The sequence below is a fragment of the Neofelis nebulosa genome, chromosome 2 (genome assembly GCF_028018385.1).
Source record: "Neofelis nebulosa isolate mNeoNeb1 chromosome 2, mNeoNeb1.pri, whole genome shotgun sequence".
NCBI classification, from domain to species: Eukaryota; Metazoa; Chordata; class Mammalia; order Carnivora; family Felidae; genus Neofelis; species Neofelis nebulosa.
The window spans coordinates 72,610,926-72,634,797 of NC_080783.1; the positions used below are offsets into that span (position 1 = coordinate 72,610,926).

The window sequence follows — 23,872 nt, forward strand, 5'->3', positions numbered from 1 at the left end:
TTGCAGAGTGGGTGGTTTTTGTGTTTTTTTTTTCTTTTACACACAGAAATTGAAAGCAGACAGACCTTGCAGAATACTTCAGACACTATAAAGTATCTAAATAATTTGTACAAAATAATCCCGAAGAGTCTGACTTGGTTTGATGCTCTGAAGGAGTGTCAGAAAGATAACATGCACCTGGTGAGCATCACAGACCCTTACCAGCAGGCGTTCCTAACTGTGCAGACGGTCCTTCATAACTCTTCTTTATGGATTGGACTCTCCAGTCGAGACGTAAGTTTTCAGTCCCAACTGCCAGGATTGACTGACGAAACGTGAAATTTTTGTTGCGCACAGCATTTCTCATACCAGACCAAAAGAACCCAGAGGTTGTAAAATCTTACTCCACTGAGTAAATTTCATGAAGTGTATAATTTTTAGTGGTAGTCATCCTTCCACTGTTGAAAGTTCTGGTGCTTTATTGTTTAGATTAAGGAGAAGTTCTAGTGGGCATATGTAGATGAGCACTTCTTTTTATTCTAGTAGAAGACTGAGCTAGAAGCAGGAACTGCCATCTCTCCCCAGCCAGTGAAAAGCAGAGAGGAAAAGAAGAATTAAATCAGATGAGGTCCAGTGTGTAGAAGTACTGTGGCTTCTGATGAAGAGTCTTTTTATCCTTCTCAGAATCAGCAGAGTACAATTAAGCCTCTCTAAAAGTGGATTAGAGTAGTGTTTCACCACAGTTCAAGGCCTGATCCTGGATAGATGTCTTAAGTACTTCTAGTTTATTTCACAGCCCAGCAAAGAATACCAGCCTCCTGCTAATTCTCAGTGCTAAGCTACAAACATGTTACATAAACAGGAACATTTATGCTTCTGAAGCATTTAGCTATAATTAATAAGTATTTTTCTAAATAAAGGTATAGTAAAAAAAAATAATAAATAAAGCTGTAGTATTTCTGTCAGCATTGTAGGTCATTTTTGTCTCTGTTCTAGGCTCTCTATGTATGCCCACTGAGATGTATTGAAGGGTAAAATATAGGGCTGGTATGTGAGGCTGCATATATTATGCTCTGCATAGGGGGTGCCATTTACAAAGATTGTGATGTGAACTCTGCCCCCCTGCATCTGCACAGTGCATGACTGGTGAAGCCCTTGTTAGATAAATGTCCCCTAAACCAGTATTCTTCACTCTCAGAGAGAAGGCAATTGGCAGAGTAGGACAGAAGAGTACCTTACATTGTGAAGTAAACCTAAGTTATATATACCTTGGGGAAACCCTCGATATACCAATGTGGTATATACCAAGATGGTTTTAGGACTGCATGGAAAAAAATGTGATTGAAAGTGATTTAGTCCTAGCACACACCCAGAGTTGAACTGGAGAATGGGTGAAAAAAACTTAAAATAGACTCAGAAGTAAACATTACCTTTGACAAATTTTGGATTCATTACCACCAGCATGTACTAGAAGCTGTTAAAACTAGCATTTAGAAATTGCTTGAAGAATGTTTTCTCTGAGACTCTCAGAGCCAGATCGTCAGCTTGAACTAGTTTTGTTTTTTTTTTGTTTTTTTTTTTTTTTTTAATTTTTTTTTTCAACATTTTTTATTTATTTTTGGGACAGAGAGAGACAGAGCATGAACGGGGGAGGGGCAGAGAGAGAGGGAGACACAGAATCGGAAACAGGCTCCAGGCTCCGAGCCATCAGCCCAGAGCCTGACGCGGGGCTCGAACTCACGGACCGCGAGATCGTGACCTGGCTGAAGTCGGACGCTTAACCGACTGCGCCACCCAGGCGCCCCTAGTTTTTAAGACTTACTATATCAATTCTTTCATAACATTGCTTTTATTTATTTCCTCTTCAGTGTTTGGGTTTATGTGAAACCCATCATTGTGTCTCTTGTGAGGGTAGTAATAAGTTATTACATTTCCTAGTTTCAATCCCCTTTAACCTTTTGAAACAAAAGCAATACCATCCCTGTGGAAAATTTGTAAATTTATAGTAAATATTTTTTTTTTTTTTTTTTAATTTTTTTTTTCAACGTTTTTTATTTATTTTTGGGACAGAGAGAGACAGAGCATGAACGGGGGAGGGGCAGAGAGAGAGGGAGACACAGAATCGGAAGCAGGCTCCAGGCTCCGAGCCATCGGCCCAGAGCCTGACGCGGGGCTCGAACTCACGGACCGTGAGATCGTGACCTGGCTGAAGTCGGACGCTTAACCGACTGCGCCACCCAGGCGCCCCTATAGTAAATATTTTTAAAAGAAAATTAAGATCACCTATAATCCCAGTAACTAGTGATAAATATGATTTAGTAATCTGTCATATATCCCTCAAGTTTTTTCTATGTACACATGTATTTTTTTTTAATGTTTATTTATTTTTGAGACAGAGGGAGACAGAGTGTGAGTGAGGGAGGGGCAGAGAGGGAGGGAGACACAGAATCTGAAACAGGCTCCAGGCTCCGAGCTGTCAGCACAGAGCCCGATGTGGGGCTCGAACCCACAAACCGTGAGATCATGACCTGAGCGAAGTCTGACGCTTAACCAACTGACTCACCTAGGTGCCCGCACATGTATATTTTTAAGATAATTAGAATCATACCATTTTGTAACTTTTTATTCACCACTTAAGGATTTTGGCCTTATTTCTTATCCTATTTTCAGTCTGTACCTATGTTTCTCTTTTTTCTTTCACTCTTTAACATATTCTATGTAGCTGTTTACTATGTATTTGCATAAGCTGCCTTAAATCTTTGGAGCATGGACAGGATACATTTTACACTGAAAGCAATGGAAGGGTATTGAAAGATTTTAAACCTGGTAGTGACAATATCAGATTTTTACTTAAGAAGAATTATACTGGCAGAGGGTGGGTAAGGAAGCGAGCAGTTAGGAGATTTCTTACAGAAATTCATGCAGGAAATGATGTTGGCCTGAACTAAGGCTCACGGCAGTTCTGGTTTATATAAAGTTCAGACTGTGGTGGTGGCAGTGGGTCACTCAAGTACACAGAAGTGGAAATACATAGAAAGAGAGGAAGTCAAGAAGGCTTGGGAGCTGGATGAATTACCCACATGAACATTAATGTCTGTAAGTCGATGGCTGGACCAAAAGGACAGAGCAAGACATGGGGTATCTCCCCAGTGAATATCAGGGGGGAATAAGGAGGCAAGTCCTCAGTGAATGTCAGAGAGAGCAAGGAATCTGGGAGCTTGCATAAACCTCAAAGGAAATGACTGAAGGAGATAAAAAATAACCTGCTATCCCATTCTCATAGCCCTGCAGTATCTGAGAATGGAAAAATAAACAGCCTTCCCTTGTGGGTGTTGAAAGGAACTTATTCCCTTGGGAAAGGCAGGTTTTAATTAAGATCAATTAAGGTCAAGAATTTAGTAAAGAGATGCTTACAGTCGTAATAAAGAGAGATCACAATCAGCAGAGAGATAGAAGGTGCGGTGATTTATCTATGAGGAATAGAAGTTCCAAAGGCCTGCTGTGAGTGAGTGCAACAAAGGTGAAGAAATCCAGGGTAATAACCAAGTGCAAGCAACATCCCATGGCCAAAGGGCACATTTGAGGTCAGAGGCTTAGGCCACAAGGTTACAACTGGAACTCTGGTGGAGAACGGTTTTCAGAATGAAACAGTTGGTGGTATTGAAGCCTGAACATGTTTGTTATTTATGGTTCACTAAGGATACTGTGTGTGGCCTTTGCCCAGTATTCCAAATAAACCAGGGATGCAGAATTGCCTTGGGCCTCAGGACAGCTTAGTTCATTGGGTCAATGTATAAGGGCTGGTGCTCTGACAGCACCATGGGGAAGCCCAAACAGGTCTGTACCCTGGACTTTTGTACCTATTCTGTAAAGCCTCCCTCAAGATAGGTGGGTGGTCAGGCCCTTGTCAGGATGTAAAGATAGATGTTTATAGACTTTTAGTGCACAATAGAGTTTAGTGAATGAGGAAGCTTTTCTACAAAGACAAGTGTAAAAATAGCAGTGTGAGAGCCAAAAGGCCTGAGTCAGGGTTAGAGGGAGAGAGCCAAGATTTATGTAGCTCTTCCTGTGCACCAGCTGGCCATTGAGTTACATGTTTTATACATTACCCCACGAATTCCAGCCCTGAGAGGTTAAGTGTCATATCGGTTTAATAGATGAGGGGATGGAAACTTGGCAAGGTAAACTCAAAATCAAAAACTAATATGGGACTGAGCCAGAATTCAAAACTAGATATGCGTAGCTCCAGAGCCCATGTTCTTTACACTACCACATAATTGTTTTTCTGACTTGCAACAACCAATAGTTCCAACTATGTGTGAGGCAGCCAAGCATAATGACTCGGGCCATGGACTCTAGCACCTGATGGCCTGGATTGGAATCCCAGCACTGCAGTATACATTCTATGTGACTTTGGGCACACTACATGCCTTCAGTTTCCTCATCTGTGAAAGAAATATAAAAGTTCCTATCTCATATGGTTGTTAGGAAGATTAAATAAGTTAATCTTTGCAAAGCACTTAGAACAGTGCCTGGCACGTGGTAAGTGCTGTGTAACTATGTGCTAAATATAAGATAAAATTAAAAGTTATTAGATTGAGCATGAGGGTTGAAATAATACAAAGGAGATAACATGAAGTATTGCCACTTGAACTGTATTTCGGCTGCTTACAGGATGAACTCAACTATGGTTGGTCAGATGGGAAACATCTTCAATTTAGCCGCTGGGTTGAAAATAATAATCAACTTGAAGACTGTGTGATGTTAGACACTGATGGTTTCTGGAAGACATCTGACTGTGAGCGTCAGCAACCAGGTGCTATTTGCTACTATCCAGGAAGTATGCTAATTTTAAATATTTTAATTTATGGGGGGTGGTTTTGTAAAATCTGGTTTTGAAATTATAATCACGTTCTTTTTCTACAACAAAATTTGTTGTGAAAATTCAAGTAGAATTATTATATATTAAATACTTTGTCATTGATTTGTTATTTTAGACATGTTATATCTTTATTTTTGTCAGCTGACAATGGTACTTGACCTTTGAGTTTTAACTCCCGTTGGTCTCATTTTGTATGTATTTTGTGTTTATGTTCTATAGAAAACTCATATTTGTGAGAATTATTTTTTTGTAATTCTTATGATCAACAACTAATCTTTCTTTTTAAGAGTCACTGTTAAGATTCATTTGTTTGCCAGTAACAGTAACCAGCTCAAGCCAGCTTAAGCCAAAAGGGACACTTAGATCCTCAAAAATGAGGATATCGCTGAGCCTCATGAAGAATGGGAATCAGAAACTGAATGGAATCTGGAACCCAGAGATACTGTCTCCCACCTGTCCTTTCTGTTTCTCTCTGTAGACCCGCACTCTTCTTTTTATATACTTTATGCTTCTCTCTGTGCATGGTAAAACATGGCAGCTCTGTAGCTTTCAATGATAGCCATAACTGGAGATGGTTTGACTACCCCTAAATTATAGTTTCCAAATTCTTAGAATCTGAAGTACCTCGCTAGAGTAAGGTGTGCAATCTCTAGCTCAGTCAGAGTAAAGTAGTTTTACAGCTGCCAGAGGCCCACATGTGTGTGTTTGCAGTAGAAAGAAAAGACTACTTCCCAAAGGGAGTTGTTGCAACCTGGGAGACATGCTGGATGGTCTCTACTGCATATTAAATCTGTTTGTTGACTTTGAGTAGAGTATATCTATATTTGCATCTCCTGGAGTATATGTCTTTTTCATAATAAAAGCCATAATCACATTTTCAACTATTTCTGTTTGCTTTCATTAAAGCAACAACTTAGAACATCACATATTTCATTAAAATGTACCTTTAATAAATAAATAAAAATTAAAATTTATCTTTAAAATTAGAGAAAAGTGGGGCGCCTGGGTGGCGCAGTCGGTTAAGCGTCCGACTTCAGCCAGGTCACGATCTCGCAGTCCGTGAGTTCGAGCCCCGCGTCAGGCTCTGGGCTGATGGCTCAGAGCCTGGAGCCTGTTTCCGATTCTGTGTCTCCCTCTCTATCTGCCCCTCCCCCGTTCATGCTCTGTCTCTCTGTCCCAAAAATAAATTAAAAACGTTGAAAAAAAAAATTAAAAATAAAATAAAATAAAATAAAATTAGAGAAAAGGAGCACCTGGGTGGCTCAGTTGGTTAAGTGTCCAACTTCAGCTTAGGTCATGATCTCACAGTTTGTGAGTTCAAGCCCTGCATTGGGCTCTCTGCTGACGGCACAGAGCCTGCTTGGGATTCTCTCTCTCTCTCTCTCTCTCTCTCTCTCTCTCTCTGTCTCTCTGTCTCTCTCTCTCTCTGCCCCTCCATCGCTTGTGCTCTTCCCCTCTCTCAAAAATAAATAAACACTAAAAAAATTAAAATTAGAGAAATACCAGTAACCAGAAACTTAAAGATGAGTTCCCAAAGTTATAGTTAGGTACCTATTATTAATATCCTTGTGTAGTCTCTGAGGTTGCCCCTTGTATTTGAGGTTTGGTGATACAAGAATACAGAAACAACATTTAACCTAATAGGACCTATTGTTTTATATTCTCCCACTCACTCCACAGCAGGGGAAAGAAATTATGTTAAATAAACTCCTTCCTACAGAAACCCAGTTAAGAGGTCACATTATATTTGAGTATAAACAGAACAAGCATCATTAAGCTATTATTTATTGGCTTCCTGAATATTCCCTACACATCAAGCCTAATTACTCTGAACAGGATTTAACATTTACATCTAAGATTAGAATTCTTACCATTGTCATTTTTTCAGATGAGACTGAAAAAGAGATCAAACCGGTTGACAGTGTTCAGTGTCCCTCTCCCGTTCTGTCAACTCCGTGGATACCATTTCAGAACTCTTGCTATAATTTCATGGTAGGAAAGACTAAATATCATGCAGTAACACCAGATGAAGTTCATTCTAAATGCCAGAATCTGAGTAAGTATCTTAAGTGTTCTAGATAAGTGATTATTAAAATTATTGACTATTTTTTATTTAACAGATCCAAAATCACATGTTCTGAGTATTTGAGGTGAAAAAGAGAATGACTTTGTTCTTGAGCAACTTATGAGTAATCATTACATTTGTTCATTAAAAAAACAAGTCTCACCTGAGTGTGTTATAAATATTTTTAATTAGCACTAGCAACTAGATTTCAAAAATACTCATCTCCTAATTTCTACATTATCAACAAAAAATTAAAATTTGTGTTTAGTTAAAATGGAGAATATAGGGGCTACTCCTTTACCTATCCATTAGAGAACCAGTCTGTCTTTACATGTATGAACAAAATGAGTTCTACTTTAAAAGACACAGAAATGACACTAGCAAGCAGAGAACTGGATGTTCAGCCAAGCGAGGCTACAGGCTAAGTGAAAATAGGCAAATTTGCATAGTTGAAAGCTCAGGTGAGTAAATGAAAGGAAAGAAGAGCTCTGCATAAAAGAAATGCATATTTCACACTTGTGGCTCTCAGGACTCTCCAGATATTGTCGGTGAGATCCACTGAGGCTTTATGACTTCTCAGCAGTGGACCTGGGAACTGTGGGAAGTTCTTATGGAAAATATCAAACCATTATTTCCAAAAATGTAGAAACTAGTCTTGAGAGGTAGTCTACAAAAAAGAATCCTTTGAAAAAGAGCAAGGTTGAGAAACACTACATGCCATTGTTTCCTGTTAGACATTATCAAATATATATTAGCATGTACTTTAAGAAGTACAGGCACAAATGAAGTAGTTTAACTTTGTTTAATTAATGTTTGTGACATTTTTATCCATCTAGTCTTTTTCTGGGAAATTCCTGCTAATTTCCTGAGGGACACCCTTTGGGAAATATTAAACTTTTATAATCCAAATATCAGAGTGATCTCTAAAGAAAAAGATCTAGCATATAGACCATCCAAGAGGTTATACTTATTATAGTTTTTGACAGTGTATCTTTACCAGTGTAAATTTGTACCAATTCGAAATAAGATTTAAATGGAGGAAAAGTGAAGCAAATCAATGTTTTAAATTCTCTACTCAGCTATAATTTTATACTAGGCTATAAGACATCAAAATGTTTGATATCAGAATGTCAAAATTTAACATCAAAATGTTTGAAAACTTATTAATCTATTCATTTTCATACAATGAGATAGTTTTAATTTATACATCTGTCTTATTTTTCAATATTGTTTTAGAGTTTATTAAACTAGGAAATAAAATTTTCTAAATCTATCAAAGTGTTCTAGATAAGTAATTATTAAAATTATTGACTATTTTTTTAACAGATCCAAAATCACATGTTCTGAGTATCCGAGATGAAAAAGAGAATAACTTTGTTCTTGAGCAACTTCTGCACTTGAATAATATGGCTTTATGGGTCACATTAGGTATAACTTATGAAAGTAAGTTATAAATCTGCTGGTTTTCTTTATATTCATACTTCATTATAAATTAATTATCAATGGAGCGCCTGGGTGGCTCAGTCGGTTAAGCGTCCGACTTTGGCTCAGGTCATGATCTTGTGGTTCGTGGGTTCGAGCCCCGCGTCGAACTGAGCTGACAGCTCAGAGCTTGGAGCCTGCTTCAGATTCTGTGTCTCATCCTCTCTCTGCCCCTCCCATGCTCATGCTCTGTCACTCTCTGTCTCTCAATAATAAATAAATGTTAAAAAAAAATTTTTTCTTAATTAATAAATTACTTATCAAGCTACAAAGGTATAGTTCTTCAACATATGTGTTTATAGATATACAAAATTATAATTATGCACTTAACAGAACTTACATAAATACCAGACAGTTTTGTATCTCTAATCTGCCATTAAAATGCCTTTACCACCAAGCTTAGAGTCAAATGGTGGAAAATAATTTCCTTTCTCCACTATTCCTTCTAGCAATTTAAGACTAACTAAAAATGACCACACTGTCACAGAAACCTTCGATATTGACTTTATATCTCTCCTAAGAATATGGGATGAGTGAGAATGGAATTATACTTCTATTAATGTTGCACCTTTCGGTTTACAGCATTGATTTAGAATATACGTTAGAAAAATGAGAAACTGTCTGACAGTGGGATAGAATATTTGAAATTGGAACTGAATACCACAAGTCCAAGGTATAATTGCTATGAAATTTTTTAAAGCAGTTTTGCTTTAAAAAAGCAGTTTTGAACTGTGCCAGTTTTGAAAAATACTTACTTACAGATGTCCTGAAAATCATAGAAGTTTGGAATTACGAAAAATGTCACTCTGGGACATAATATATCAAAAGCATACATTTACCCAATAAGGGGGTGGGGCTTACTAGGAGACAAGGGACAGTGATAGCCATAGGCAGAAGCTAAATTACTCAAATATGACCTTTTTTTAAAAATTTTTTTTAACGTTTATTTATTTTTGAGACAGAGAGAGACAGAGCATGAATGGGGGAGGGTAAGAGAGAGGGAACACAGAATCTGAAACAGGCTCCAGGCTCTGAGCTGTCAGCACAGAGCCCGACGCAGGGCTTGAACTCACGGACTGCGAGATCATGACCTGAACCAAAGTCGGCCGCTTAACCGACTGAGCCACCCAGGCGCCCCTCAAATATGACCATTTTAAAATAGTCTTCACCTTGCTATCTAACCTGACTCTTTCTTAGAGTTGCTAAAGTTTTTCTTAAATATTTATGGCTTGCAGATGAGTTAACAAAAATCAAGCTATCAAGCAATAGGTAAGACTTAGCTTGCCAGTTGAAGATGAATTCATCATAGTAGGACTTATGTGCCCAAATCTTTTCTCCAATGACACTTGAATACCCTTAAAATTAAGGAAGGGGGAAAAAATGGAGAGAAACTAGGTGGAAAGTTCCCAGCTGTACATGAAAATGACTGAGGAAACTGATGCCGTAGGAACCAGTGGAGACCGTACCCAGGATACAGAGTTCAATTTTACCTTTTGATATACCTTATTAGTTATATTATCAGAAACACCTGAAAATGTATTCTTTCTTCCAAAAAGCATTTTCAGATCTGTAAACTTCCTTTTAATCATCTTAACTTCTTTTATAAATTGTATGAGTAACAGGATTTCTGACTAAAATATGTAGAAATATGAGTGACATATAGAAAGATGTTTCAAGCAAACAGCAAATTTAGTTTAAATTTAATTCTTACTGGCTTGATTCACACCCATAGATTTGTTAAATTACTTTAATCTTAAATAATATTTAATTATATATACCACCTATACAAAGGATTTTGTTTTTTAAAAAGTTCAGACTTTTCGAAAATAGGGCCATGAATAGAAATTACTAAAATAAGCCACTTGTCAACTAAAAGATACTTCAAGCCAAATGAACAAGTGACCCTTTTGTATAACAACTTTAGAAATATATCACTGCCCATCATATTGTCCAGAAAATTGTAACTTTAACATTTGGGGAGAAGGAAAGGGTGACTGGGAGACAGGAGGTGATAGAAAGCAGCAAGCAAGAACCAATCATATGTACAGTATTTCTAGTGTATCTTTGCTGCAGGCAGATATTTAGGTATCTCTCCTCAGAAGATGGTAATCAGGAAAGCTACAAACAACCAGGACAACAACGGGTATGCGTACCTTATAATTACTTCACTCTTTATGCCAATTTATGATTTTAATAGGCCTAGCAACTTGTTTTTCCAAAAGCTTTAATAAGATATATTCCCATATCATACAATTCAGCCATTTAAGGTATACAATTTAATGGCTTTTAAGACAGTCACAGAGTTGTGCAGGTATCACTACCACAAAAAGAAACATCGTACCCATTAGAACTCCTTCCTCATTCCCTACCCCTCTCCCAATTCCCAGCAACTACTGATCTGTTTTCAGTCTTTAGAGATTGCCTATTCTACACATTTCATATAAATGAGATCATACAATACGTGATTCTTTTTGTGACTAGCTTGTTCTACTTAGCATTTATGCATGCAGTACTATAGTGTGTATCAGTATATCAGTCCTTTTTATGGCTGAATAATATTCTGTTGTACGGATATACCATATTTATCCATGCATCAATTGATGGACATCTAGGTTCTTTTCACTTTTTTGGTTATGAATAATGTCACTATAAGCATTCATGTACAAGTTTCTCTGTAGATGCATATTTTCATTTATCTTGGGTATATACCTAGAAGAGGAATTTCTGGGTCTTTTTTTAATCCTTTGAAGAACTGACAAACTGTTCTTCTAAGCTGCTATACCATTTTCCATACCTTCCCATTTTTTCCATACGTATGCCAACACTTCTTTTTATCTCTCTTTTTTATTGTAGCCACCCTAGTAGTTATGAAGTGGCATCTAATTGAGGTTTTTATTTCATTTCCCTGATAACTAATAATATTAAACATAATTTCATGTGTTTATTGGCTATTTGTATATCATCTTTGGAGAATACATTATTCAGATCATTTATCCATTGTTTATTTTTATTTGTTTTAATACTGTATTTTCTTAAGTTTATTTATTTAGAGAGAGAGAGAGAAAGAGAGTGTGAGCAGGGGAGGGACAGAGGTGGGGAGAGAGAAAGAAAGAGAGAGAATCCAAATCAGTCTCCATACTGTCAGCACAGAGCTAGACTTGGGGCTCAATCTCCCGAATCTTCAGAGATCATGACCTGAGCCGAAATCCAGAGACAGATACTTAACCAACTGAGCCACTCAGGTGCCCCAGAACCTTTATCCATTTTTTAATTATTTGTCTTTTTTATTGTTGATCAATAAACATTCTTTATATATTCTGGATATAAGTTCCTTGTCAAGTAAATGATTTGTAAATATTTTCTCCCATCACTTTATTTCTTTGAAGTAATCTCTACTCTCAATGTGGGGCTCGAACTCACAATCCCAAGATCAAGACTTGTAAGTTCTACCAACTGAGTCAGCCAGGTGCCTACCCCCCATCACTTTCTAGATAGTATAATCTGTAGCACAAAACTTTTTAATTTTAATGAAATCAAATTTATCTATTTTTTATCACTTGTGCATATCTAGAAGACTTTGCCTGCCCTATGGTCATAAAGACACACGCCAATGTTTTATTCTAAGGGTTTTATAGTTTTAGCTCTTACCTTTAGGTCTATGATCTATTTTGAGTTCATTTTGTGTATGATGAAAGGGAAAGGTCAAATATATATTAGATTGACATAAATGTGCACAATTGTGTATGGCTTAGGTCCGGAGAAGAGATTTCTGTCACTAGTTTTATAATATATTAATTTTTTAAATGAAATAATTATACTAATTTTCATTGCAATTAAACATATATACAGTAAAAATGAATATTTGGTTAAAAATAGTAAGCATAAAGTTATTGCAGGATGGTGAAATTATAAGTAAATTTTAATTTTTATGTTTCTAATTTGTAATTTCCAAATTAAAAATAAACATAATTTACTGTTATAGTCAGCAAATATTTAATTATTTATATCTCTTTATGTATAAAGAGATATACATAATTATATAACTTTTTAGAAAGCAGGTAAAGAAGAAAGAAAATTAGTTGAGTTTGAAATATTAACCTCATAACTCTAACTCAAATCTTGATTTAATCTCTAATTGTAGAAAAAATGTTTCTTCTCTAGATAATTCTCTTCTGTGGTCTGATAAGACCATGCTGTCATACACAAATTGGAGAGGAGGAAGACCAGATATAAAAAATGGCAATTTTTTTGCTGGCTTGAGTACTGACGGCTTCTGGGATATTCAAACCTTCAGTGCTATTGAAGAAATATTTTACTATAACCAGAACAGCATTCTTGCTTGTAAAATTGAAATGGGTAAGTATGCTAATGTAGAATTTTCACTCCATAAGGCTAATTAGCTCCGCAAGTGGGAATCATGCAACTATATTTTTTGAGTGCCTCCTCTATTTTCAGTCCTGTGAGAGGTACTGTGGAAGTTACACAGGAAGGAAAAGATACAGTTCCTGGTGTCATGGTCTTGATCTCAAGGAGTAAAATGTAGTTGGGGAGACAGCATGAAATTCTTTATCATTGTTTCATGTAGGTTACTTTTAGGTGATTTGGTACTGGCTTAAATTTGTTGGAAAGTCAAAAGGGATCAATGAAAACAAATAATGACAACAAAATGCTTTGAGAAGAAAGTAAAACTTGGTTGGGTCTTGAAGAATGGAGAAGATTTTTATAAATAAGAAAGTGTGTTTGGGTAGAGTTTTGACATTCTAGGCTGAAAATAAATTTCTCTTAAATTTGCCTAATTCCTTAAATAAATCTATTTTAAAATGCATATCAGTTTAAAATTTTTCACAGCTTAAAAACTGTTTTAAGTTTTAAGACCTCTGCTAACATCCAGGCTGACCTTCTCCCTTCATAGTACCACAGAATAACTTTCTGGAACACCATTTCCATCAACAATCTCCAGGGATTCCCTACTACCAATTACTTTGGGTCCATGTAAGCTTTTAAGACTTTCTAGAAACACTGTCTATCCTAAAATTCTAGGCTTTCTTCCAACCTTGATTTTTCCCCCCATTCTTGGCTCAATAAGGCTCTTTTTCTGTGAGGCTGATGTCTTAATTGTCCCATGTACAGTGTATGCTTATCCTCATTTGTACCTTTACTTATGGTTTTTTTTTTTTTTATTGACAAGAAGTCTTCCACCTTTGTTTTACTTCTTTAACAAACTTTTTATTTTAGAATGATTTTATGTTTATAAAAAAAGTTACAGAGACAGTACAGAGAGTTCCCATATATATCATAACCAGTATCCCCTATTGTTGACATCTTGTGTTAGTATGGTACAATTGTCACCACTAAGAAACCCAATATGATGGATTACTTATTCACTAAAGTCTATACGTTATTTAGATTTTTAACATTTTTACTTAATATCCCTTTTCTAGTCAGGATTCTATACAGGATACCATGCTAATATAGTCATCTTGTCTCCTTAGGTTTCTCTTGGCTGTAAAAGCTTCTTAGACTTTTCTTGCTTTTAATGACCTTGACAGTTTTGAGGAGCACTTTTTTGGTCATGTATTTTTTTTTTTTTTTAATTTTTTTTTTTTTTCAACGTTTTTTATTTTATTTTTGGGACAGAGAGAGACAAAGCATGAACGGGGCAGGGGCAGAGAGAGAGGGAGACACAGAATTGGAAACAGGCTCCAGGCTCCGAGCCATCAGCCCAGAGCCCGACGCGGGGCTCGAACTCACGGACCGCGAGATCGTGACCTGGCTGAAGTCGGACGCTTAACCGACTGCGCCACCCAGGCGCCCCAGGTCATGTATTTTTTTGGTCACGTTTTTTATGGAATGTGTCTCCCTTCAGGTTGGCTGATGTTTTTCTCATGATTAAACTGGAGTTGTGGGCTTGAGGTTTAGGAAAAACCACAGAATTAAAGTGTCATTTTCATCACATCATATGAAGGGTATATGCTATCAACACGACTTCCCACTGTTGATTTTAACCTTGATCACCCGGCTCTAGGTGTTTGTCAGCTTTCTCCACTGCAAAGTTATTCTTTTCCCCATTTCCATGCTGTACTCTTTTTAAGGAAGTCAGTATGTTTAGTACATATTTACAGGCTGAAGAGTTATTCTGCACCTTCCTGAGAAGGGTGTACGTATGTAAATTATTGGGAATTCTACCGCGCAAGAGATTTTTCTGTTCTCTCCCATTTTAAAATTTATTCAGTTATTTATATCAGTATCAGTTCATGGTATATATTTTATACTTTGGGTTATAATACGATATACCACATTATTTAATATTTTATTAAAATTGTTCTAGTTTGGGCCATTGGGAGCTCTTTCACTTGGCTCCTGTGCCTCTTTCAAGTACCCTTATCACTGTGCTTTTGTTATTGTTGTTACTATTGTCATTTTGTTACTGTTATATTTTTCTTCATTTGCTTTTAGCTTTCTGATTACTTTATTTTTTTTTTGGTCCTAATTCACCTCCTGTGCTTTTGTTATTGTTGTTACTATTGTCATTTTGTTACTGTTATATTTTTCTTCATTTGCTTTTAGCTTTCTGATTACTTTATTTCTTTTTGGTCCTAATTCACCTCACCTAAACTCTGGAAACCTAATTTGATAAGCAGGCTTTCTGACTCTCTTAACTCAGATGAGTCTCTCCTTCTCTACTCAGTCACACATATTAGAGTAGATAATTGTTTTGCCTGAATTTCAGGTATTGTTGTTTAATGTCTGCAATTAATATGTAAGTTCCTTAAATGAAAAACAATGTTTATATCTTTTTTTTAATCCACCAGGCAACTATACTATTTAAGAACCTATTTTATGTGTTGTGGCAATACGAAAAATAAAGTATGCATTTTACCTCCCTTGTTAATAAGAAAAATCCAGTTTTATTTAACTTTAGAAATGGTTGCATGTCCAGTCTTACCCAAAATATATATTTTAAATAATTTAAATTTAATCACTAATACTCTTAATTTAAATATTATAGTTGACTACAAGGAAGAATATAATGCTACTCTGCCACTGTTTATTCCATATGAAGATGGTATTTATAATGTTATTCAAAAAAAGGTAACATGGTATGAAGCATTGAACATGTGTTCTCAAAGTGGAGGTTATTTGGCAAGTGTTCATGACCAAAATGGCCAGCTCTTTCTGGAAGATATCGTAAAACGTGATGGATTTCCACTATGGGTTGGGCTCTCAAGTCACGATGTAAGTCTTGTCTTGTTTTCCAGAAATTTTCCAAATGTGTTAGAAGGTTGGAAATTTGAGCATAAGATATTAATTCAGAGTATAACATCAGAGTAAGTCCTGGGACTCAATTTGCATAGCATAGTGCTTTCTTATCTTTTTACAACAGAAACTAAATAGAAAATTGTATTTGTAGAATGTAGGGCAAATGGCCTGGACTGCAGCCACCCTAGACACTGCCAGGCCATCCCAAGGGCCCAGTAGATTAATATCTCAACAACACCTCTCTGTTACCTAGTTGGGGCAGACTAATTGCAAAGCTGGGAAAAAAGAATAGCACCGAATCAGAAAAACCCGAGTTCTGGTATTAGTGGTAGGTCTTCCATTTATGTTTGGTGATCATGAGCAGGTCATTTAATCTTTGGAAGTTAATTTCTTCATTGGTAAAACTGGGGTGATAATATTTTCCTTAGTATAGGATTATAGTGAGATTAACACAAAAATTTATATAAGATGTCAAATAAAATTCTTAATATTAGGACTAATATGTGTATTTTCTTCTCACTTTCACCCTACAAATGAGCACTATTTGAGATAATGTTTTGGTAGTAAATACATCTTTTGTGCCACTATTTGAATCCTATTAATTAGTATATTCATGTACCTATAATAATGTCCAGTTCCTGCCCCCCCCCCGCAAGAAATAGGCTACTATAGAGATTAGAATTGAAAACCTAATTTAAATAATCTTTAGAACAAAGTGGAGAAAATTTTAAAAAGCATGACAAATTAGGTTTATAGAATAAAGGAAAAATCAAAAGTAATCTTCCCATATGAGTTTCTTGGGAAGTATTTTCCTCTTCCAAACCCCTGCTGCTTGATGGCTTCTGTAATATAAAGCATGTAGCCAGAGACACAAACCACAGAACTATAAAACATAAAAAACAATATTCAGAATAATATGAAGGTTTCTAATATAAATCTGTAATTGTGACAAATGGAAGCCATTTGCACATCATTTAATTTCAAGTATTATATAAACTCATCCTTAAAAAAAAAAATGAATAAATCTAGGGACAGAGTATAGTAACTGTCTATAAATTTAAAGTCCTACTTAAATTGCACCAGAGTAAATGTCTCAAATCAATGCATCAAAAGTAAATCCCTGATTTTACAAATAGGTCCAGACCTATAACAGTTGTAAGCAAATAATTAACAATCCATTCCAATATTTCTTAAAGTATATATATTCTTCTTACTGTTCTTTTTGAACATTCTTTTGTCTGGATTCAGGTTTCCTGTATTATTATTTTTTTTAATTAAAAGCAATTCTTATGCTAAAAATGTGCTAAGCTTTTTTATCTCTATTATTCTTAAAACAGGGAAGTGAATCAAGTTTTGAATGGTCTGATGGCAGTACATTTGACTACATCCCATGGAAAGATAAAAAATCTGCTGGAAATTGTGTTGTCTTGGATCCAAAAGGAATTTGGACACATGAAAAATGCAAGTCTGTTAGGGATGGTGCTATTTGTTATAAACCTACAAAATGTAAGACTTGATTTTGAATAACTGTATTAATTAAAATATGACATTTTGTCTTGTGCACATGATTAAATACTCAAAGGAATTTTTTGTAGGTTTTAAATAATGTTTATTCACACATCCTACAAAAATAAATTTGATACTTTGTGAAGGAGATGAACATGATATACCCATTTAGGGTATGTATGTACCCAAAGACTTTCAGTTCCTCTGTCACCAGGTACATACTACTCTAGAATTTGTGAATTTTGGTTTCACTTAGCAGTGTTCCTCAAAGGCTGACACTGCTTTTAAAAAAGAATTTGGGGTGCTTGGGCAGCTCAGTCAGTTAAGCATCTGACTTCGGCTCAGGTCATGATCTCACAGTTCATGAGTTCAAAACCCCGTGTCGGGTTCTGTGCTGACAGCTCAGAGCCTGGAGCCTGCTTTGAATTCTGTGACTCCCTCTCTCTCTGTTCTTCCTCTGCTCATGCTGTCTCTCTCTCAAAAATAAATATAAATAAATAAAAACAGTAAAAAAGGGTTCAAAAGCACATAAATTTGGGAAATACTTCAGGTCTGATTTATCATATTGACGGCTCTGATAGTTTCTGTAGTAAAGACAGCAGTTTAACTTTGTGTAACTCAGCATTTTCCAAACTTACATGATTCTTAAAATCTAAGGAAAGAGCCCCTTCCACCAGGGTTGGGCTCATCCTGACAGGTGGAGCCTTAATGAAGAACAGAAGAGCTAAGATGCCCCCCCGCCCACCCCGGAGCTGCAGGGCCTGCTGGACAAGCCAAGAGATGGTGGCGGTGATGGTCTCTGAAGCCTCTGGCTCTCAGCGCTTGCCATGCTTCTGTTCCAAAGAATATTCTAGAGAAGATCCAACATTTGGAATTAAACAGATTCAGGCAGAAGAAAATGTGAAAACCTCATCTAGAGAAGCAAGTGAATACAAGAAAGGGAGAATGATATCAAGAATGAGAAATAAATGGATGATCAAAACCTGACATCCCAGGTGTTAGGTACAGAAAATGAATGTAATGTTTTAGAAAAACAATGAGGATACATGAGAAAATGGAAAGGACATCTGTGTTAGCTAAACAGACTTTATAGGATCAAGTTGAATGACATGAACAAACAAATTCAGTGCCATACTGGGTTGAATAGTGTCCCCCCCCCCCCCATATTCACATCCACCCAGAGTCTTAGAATGCAACCTTATTTAGAAATAGCCTTTGCATGGGGCACCTGGGTGGCTCAGTCGGTTAAGTGTCAACTTTGGATCATGTCATGATCTCACACAGTTCGTGAGTTTGAGCCCTGTGTCAGGTTCTGTGCTGACAGCTCGGAGCCTGGAGCCTGCCTCAGATTCTGTGCTTTCCTCTCTCTCTCTCTCTCTCTCTCTCTCTCTCTCTCTCTGCTCCTCCCCTGCTCACACTCGTCTCTCTCAAGAATAAATAAACACTAAAAAAATTTATTAAAAAAATAAATTAAAAAATCGATTCAAGGGGCACCTGGGTGGCTCAGTCGGTTGAGCGTCCGACTTCAGCTCAGGTCATGATCTCACAGTCTATGAGTTTGAGCCCCGCGTCAGGCTCTGTGCTGACAGCTCAGAGCTTGGAGCCTGCTTCGGATTCTGTGTCTCCCTCTCTCTCTGCCTGGCTCATACTGTGTCTCTTTCTCTCTCAAAAATAAATAAACGTTAAAAAAAAAAAAAAAAAAAAAGAAATAGCCTTTGCAGATGTAATTAGTTAAGATGAGGTAATGCTTGATAAGGATGGGCCCTAAATCCAATGACTGGTGCCCTTATAAGAGGAGAGAAGCAGACAGACCGAGAAGGCCATTTGATGATGGAAGCAGAAATTGCAGTGATGCAGCTACAAGCTAAGGATTGCCAGCAACCACCAGAAGCTGGGAGTTCTGACTCTCCCTCAGAGCCTCCAGAAAGTACCAACCCTGCTGACACTCATTTTTAGACTAGACTCCAGAACTGTGAGAGAAGAAATTTCTGTTGTTTTAAACCACCAAGTTTGTGGTAATTTATTATGGCAGCCCTGGGAAACTAATACAAGAGCAAACATTAAAAACTGAATCTTCAAAAAACAAAAAAGGAAAATAACAAGTGTTGGCAAGGATGTGGAGAAATTGGAGCCCTAGTACACTGCTTGTGGGAATAAAACATTGTGTGTAGCCACTGTGGAAAATGGTATGGAGATTTCTCAAAATTTTTAAATAAAATTACCATAGGATCCAGCAGTTCCACTTCTGGGTATATACTCAAGAGAAATGAAAACAGGGACTGGAACAGATATTTGTACAACCCTGTTCACAAGCGTCATTATTCACAATGGCCAAAAGGTGGAAGCAGCCCAAATTGTCCATTGACAGATGAATGCATAAGCAAAATATGGTATATACATTCTGTGGAATATTAATCAGCATTTAAAAAGCAGGAAATTCTAACACATAATACAACATGCATGGATGAATCTTGAGGATATGATTCCAAGTGAAATAAGTCAGACACAAAAGGACAAATGCCATATGACTTGAATTGTATGAGGTACCTGGAGTTGTCAAATTCATGGGATCAGAAAGTGCAATGGTGGTTTCTGGGGGCAGGCAGGAATGGGGAGTTATTATTTAATGGGTACAGAAGCCATACTTAGACTTTTTGTTTGAGACAGATTTTGCTGTGCAGATACACTGCACTGTGTAAACAAATTACCAAATTTTCACTTGTAGATGTGATTTTTAAAAGTAGTTCTTTACATGGCAAGGTAAAACTAGTTATATATTACCAAGATAAAAAGAATTCAAGGAAAGAGTTTTAATTGTTTCAAAGTAGTTACAGGCCTACTCAGCCAGCCTGTCTTTGCTTCTTTTCTTATTCTGTCTCTCCAATTGTTTTTACATTAAGCTAATTACATCTTAGAAAGCTAAATAGTTTCTTCTATTTTCTAAGTTAAAAATGGTATTCCAAAAAAGCTAATTAGAATGTGTATTCTTAGGGGTGCCTGGATGGCTCAGTCTGTTGAGTGTCCGACTTCAGCTCAGGTCATGATCCCAAGGTTCATGAGTTCGAGCCCCGCATCAGGCTAGCTGCTGTCAACATGGAGCCTGCTTTGGGCTCTCTGCCCCTATTCTGCTTGTGCTCTCTCTCAAAAATAAATAAACACTTAAAACAATGTATACTGTTAGAGTATGAGCTGTAGCTTTCTCTGGTGTGTGTATTGAGTTGAATGCTTTCTTACTCACAGGCACCACAGTTTCAAACAGGGTTTAGTGAGATTTTTAAAGCCAATCATTTTGTCTGTGCATGTTTACAGTCATGTCTAACATTTTTATAGCTAAAGAGGTGTCTTCTCATACATACTCATCAAGATGTCCAGCAGTGAAAGGGAACGAATCACAGTGGATCCAGTACAGGGACCACTGTTACGCGTCCAACCAGGCATTGCACAGTTTCTTGGAAGCTGAACTGTTTTGTTCAAAACTTGGTGAGTTAAAGTCTGTTGATTTTCTTGGACTCAATAATTTAATCATTGGAATTTTTCCCAAGGATGTAATGATTATATTTTTGAAAATATTTTTAGAACACTCAATATCTATAATGGCATTTTATAACCGAATTGCCCAGTGGTGGGGAAATAGGTAAGTATTTTATGATGTATGAGTTAAGTGGAACATTGGAATAGCCATTAAAAGTGACCAATGTAAGAATAAGTACATGGAAAATAAAAGTAAGTGGGAAGAAGTAGAATAAAAAATTGCTATGTGAATTATTATGTGAAAATAGGGACAAATGAAATGGTTTTAAATATAGTTAGATATGCTTAGATGAAGGGATTAAAGGCAATTTTTTTTTGAAGTTGGTTAAGTACTAAATACAAATTACAGATTTTCCCACTACTTAGTTATAAATAAGTAAGCTTATCACTGACCAGGGTAACAAAATCAAGGAAGCATGGGTTGTTCATCCATCCTGCAATAGAAATGGCCCATATCCTCTGAACATCATAAGGAACAGGACTTTTTGTCTTCAAATTTAACTATTTTAGAAAGAACAGCAATAATTGGATCTCTCCCATAATAAATTTACTCTATAGTCAAACTGTGAAATGACTTCTGGGGAGACCACCGAGAGTATTTCAAAGACCTGCATCCTTGGGTAGCAGTTTAGCCAGACTGGTGGCATATCTCTCATTTATTTTGCTAACTGTTGTGGAGTCATTTGCCTGATTTAAAAATCTCCTTGTTACTGCTTGACTACATGATGGAAACTTTTGTGTGGGAACTCCTGTGTGGTGTATGTGTATACACACACGCGCACACACACACACACACACACACACACACACGATGGGAACTATTGTGAACTATGTATGTGTTCTGAAAGTGAGACGCCTCTTGCTCCTACAGGAAAAAATAGGAAGGGTTACTGTCATTGTAGTGTGGGAGTTAAGTACTTAAGCCTTGGAGGCAGACAGGTCTAAGTTTTAAATCCTACTCCCATACTTACTAGCTGAGTGATACTATAGAAGTTACATAATTGCTTCTCTTTTCTCATCTGAACAGTGAGAATGAAAATAGTACTTATTTCAAAGGTTGCGTTGTTGTAAGAATGAATGAAATGAGATAATATATGCAAATGTAGCACCGTGCCCTGCAAATAGTGAGCAAATTATTCTTATTATTAGAAAATATTGAGATTGTCTCTCTAAATTTATAACTGGCTAGCTGTAAAAACCTGAATGATTAATCTCCTTGAGGCTCAATTTCCTCATCTGTAAAATAGTGATATCTTCCCTACAGGATTATGTAATATTAAACAAGCATGTGCACACTGTGGTCTTCTATAAAGGAGTAAAGACTTGCCTTTGCCATTCTCCCAGTATCACCACCACGAAAAAAATGCTTTAGTTCAAGTGTAGATAGCCTTGTCACTGTTGGAGAGTATTTGATTCTACTTAGGATTTATTTCCAAGTCTAGTTATTATTTTATTTTTATCCCTTGCTTGATGATGGTGATAATACTATTTTCTCTGTGGGTTTAGGGCAATTTATCAAACTTCAAGAGTATTCACTTCCATACTATATTTGGGAACATATAATGGGCATAACCAAGTTCATTTATGTATAAAATAATATTAAAGGAAACGCTAATGCTCCTCAATATCCCAAACCTGTTTGCTTTTATTTTCATTTTAATAGAAGCGAATTTAAAGCTGAGCTATTATATGGAGAGTATGCTGATATGTCTTTTTACAATCACATACCCCACTTCTTCTAACTAGCTGTTCATATACAAAGGTCTCATTGGTAGGCAGTTCCAAGGTCAAATAATATTATCAGGTAAACATTTTAAAGAAACATAACATTTCTCTAAATAAAGTTTCAATCTAGAAACATGTCTAACTTTTTTTGGGATCTATTAATGCTATTCTTTTAAAAATATGACACAAATATCAGATTTAAAAAGTATTCTCTATGTAAAGCTTGAATTTCTCAATGATCTATCAAGATTGATTTTTTTTTCTCAAATGGCTGTTTGAAAATAAGCCATTTCCCTAGTTTGCATAAAGCTCATTAGTTTAGGATTTGTTTTCCGTCAACAGATCATTCTGCAACTATTGCTACCATAGAGGATGAAGATGAGAATAAATTTGTGAGCAGACTGATGAGGGAAAATAATAACATTACCATGAGAGTTTGGCTCGGATTATCTCAACATTCTACTGGTAAGTGACATATTTGTGTGGACAGTGTGCAAAGAGAGTTCCAATTTGTCCTAAATACCAAGTCAGCCTTGCTAAAGAATGTCAAGTGGTTGTTAATTCAAATGCTTCTTATTGATGAATAAGCTAGGTCTGCTGGCTGTTTTGGACATTTATAAAATCCTAATGAATATTCAAGTGACTTATTAGTACCGATGGAAAATACTAATGAAATAGAAAGTCAGATTAAATCAACTGGGGTGTTCTAGATGCTTAAGGTACTTGGATCAATAGCATATTTTTTCTCCTACAACGATATTTGTGCCCCCATGTCCCACAAAGAACCCATGACTTACTTTCCTTAGAGTTCTAGTGTCTATCAGTCGTATTTTTATAGCTTATAACTCTGTTATTCAGAAAGTTCTCTTCTTATTGTTCTCTTCCATCTTGAAATATTTTTACCATAGAGAATAATTAATTCTTTAAAAAAATTTTTAATATTGGAGCACCTGGGTGGCTCAGTCAGTTAAGCGTCTGACTCTCGGTTTTGGCTCAGATCATGATCTCACGGTATCGCATTAGGCTCTGCACTGACAGTGCAGAACCTGCTTAGTATTCTCTCTCTCCCTCTTTCTGTCCCTTCCCTACTCACACTGCCTCTGTGATTTTTTTTTAAGTTTATTTATTTGTTGAGAGACAGAGAGACAGAGCACAAGCAGGGGAGGGACAGAGAGAGAGGGAGACACAGAATCTGAAGCAGGCTCCAGGCTCTTAGCTGTCAGCATAGAGCCAGAGGTGGGCTCAAACTCACTAACAGGAACTGTGAGATCATGACCCCAGCCGAAGTTGGACGCTTAACCTACTGAGCCACCCAGGCACCCCAAGAGAATAATTAATCCTTAATGATGATTTTGTCTTTCAAACCAGCTTAGTAAAATTGCACAGAATTAAAAAAGATTTGTGGAAGAATTTCTCAAGGAATAATGGATTAATCCAAGCAG

At 36.5% G+C, this 23,872-nt stretch overlaps 1 protein-coding gene across 3 annotated transcripts in view; it reads left to right on the forward strand.

Annotated features, from left to right (window-relative positions):
• LY75 (lymphocyte antigen 75) overlaps positions 1-23,872 on the forward strand; it is a 135,945-nt gene that overhangs the window by 73,076 nt on the left and 38,997 nt on the right. For all 3 annotated transcript variants that reach the window (XM_058694554.1, XM_058694546.1, XM_058694564.1), the window contains exons 25-33: positions 47-273; positions 4,654-4,819; positions 6,750-6,917; positions 8,253-8,369; positions 12,570-12,764; positions 15,418-15,644; positions 17,006-17,174; positions 20,505-20,654; positions 22,773-22,895. In XM_058694554.1, coding sequence (XP_058550537.1) covers positions 47-273; positions 4,654-4,819; positions 6,750-6,917; positions 8,253-8,369; positions 12,570-12,764; positions 15,418-15,644; positions 17,006-17,174; positions 20,505-20,654; positions 22,773-22,895 — 1,542 coding nt within the window. The remainder of the gene's footprint in view (positions 1-46; positions 274-4,653; positions 4,820-6,749; positions 6,918-8,252; positions 8,370-12,569; positions 12,765-15,417; positions 15,645-17,005; positions 17,175-20,504; positions 20,655-22,772; positions 22,896-23,872) is intronic.